Source organism: Eimeria mitis, genomic scaffold (genome assembly GCF_000499745.2).
Source record: "Eimeria mitis Houghton genomic scaffold, Emh_scaff282, whole genome shotgun sequence".
In the NCBI taxonomy this organism is placed as follows: domain Eukaryota; phylum Apicomplexa; class Conoidasida; order Eucoccidiorida; family Eimeriidae; genus Eimeria; species Eimeria mitis.
In genome coordinates, this window is record NW_013571159.1 from 3901 (window position 1) to 4163 (window position 263).

At 58.6% G+C, this 263-nt stretch overlaps 1 protein-coding gene across 1 annotated transcript in view; it reads right to left on the reverse strand.

Annotated features, from left to right (window-relative positions):
• The window catches only part of EMH_0006730 (uncharacterized protein), a gene marked incomplete at both ends in the record, with an annotated part of 2978 nt that overhangs the window by 1535 nt on the left and 1180 nt on the right, over positions 1–263 (reverse strand). Inside the window, one exon of the mRNA XM_013497642.1 lies at positions 1–261. Coding sequence (XP_013353096.1) covers positions 1–261 — 261 coding nt within the window. The remainder of the gene's footprint in view (positions 262–263) is intronic.

Below are 263 nucleotides of genomic sequence, written 5' to 3' on the forward strand. Positions count from 1 at the left end.
ACAGCAGCAGCAGCAGGAGCAGCGGGAGCAGCAGGAGATGGATGAGGGGAGGGAGAAGAAGAAGAGGCAGCAGAAGCAGAAGATGAGTCTGTTGCTGCTTCTGTTGCTGCTGCTGGTGCTGCTGCTGCTGGTGCTGCTGTTGTTGTTGTTGTTGTTGCTGCTGCTGCTGCTGGGGATTCAGCCCCCTCTTGGCTCTTGCCTTCAGGTGGATCAACAGCGTTGCTGCCGCTACCACTGCTGCCGCTGCTGCTGCTGCTGTTGCT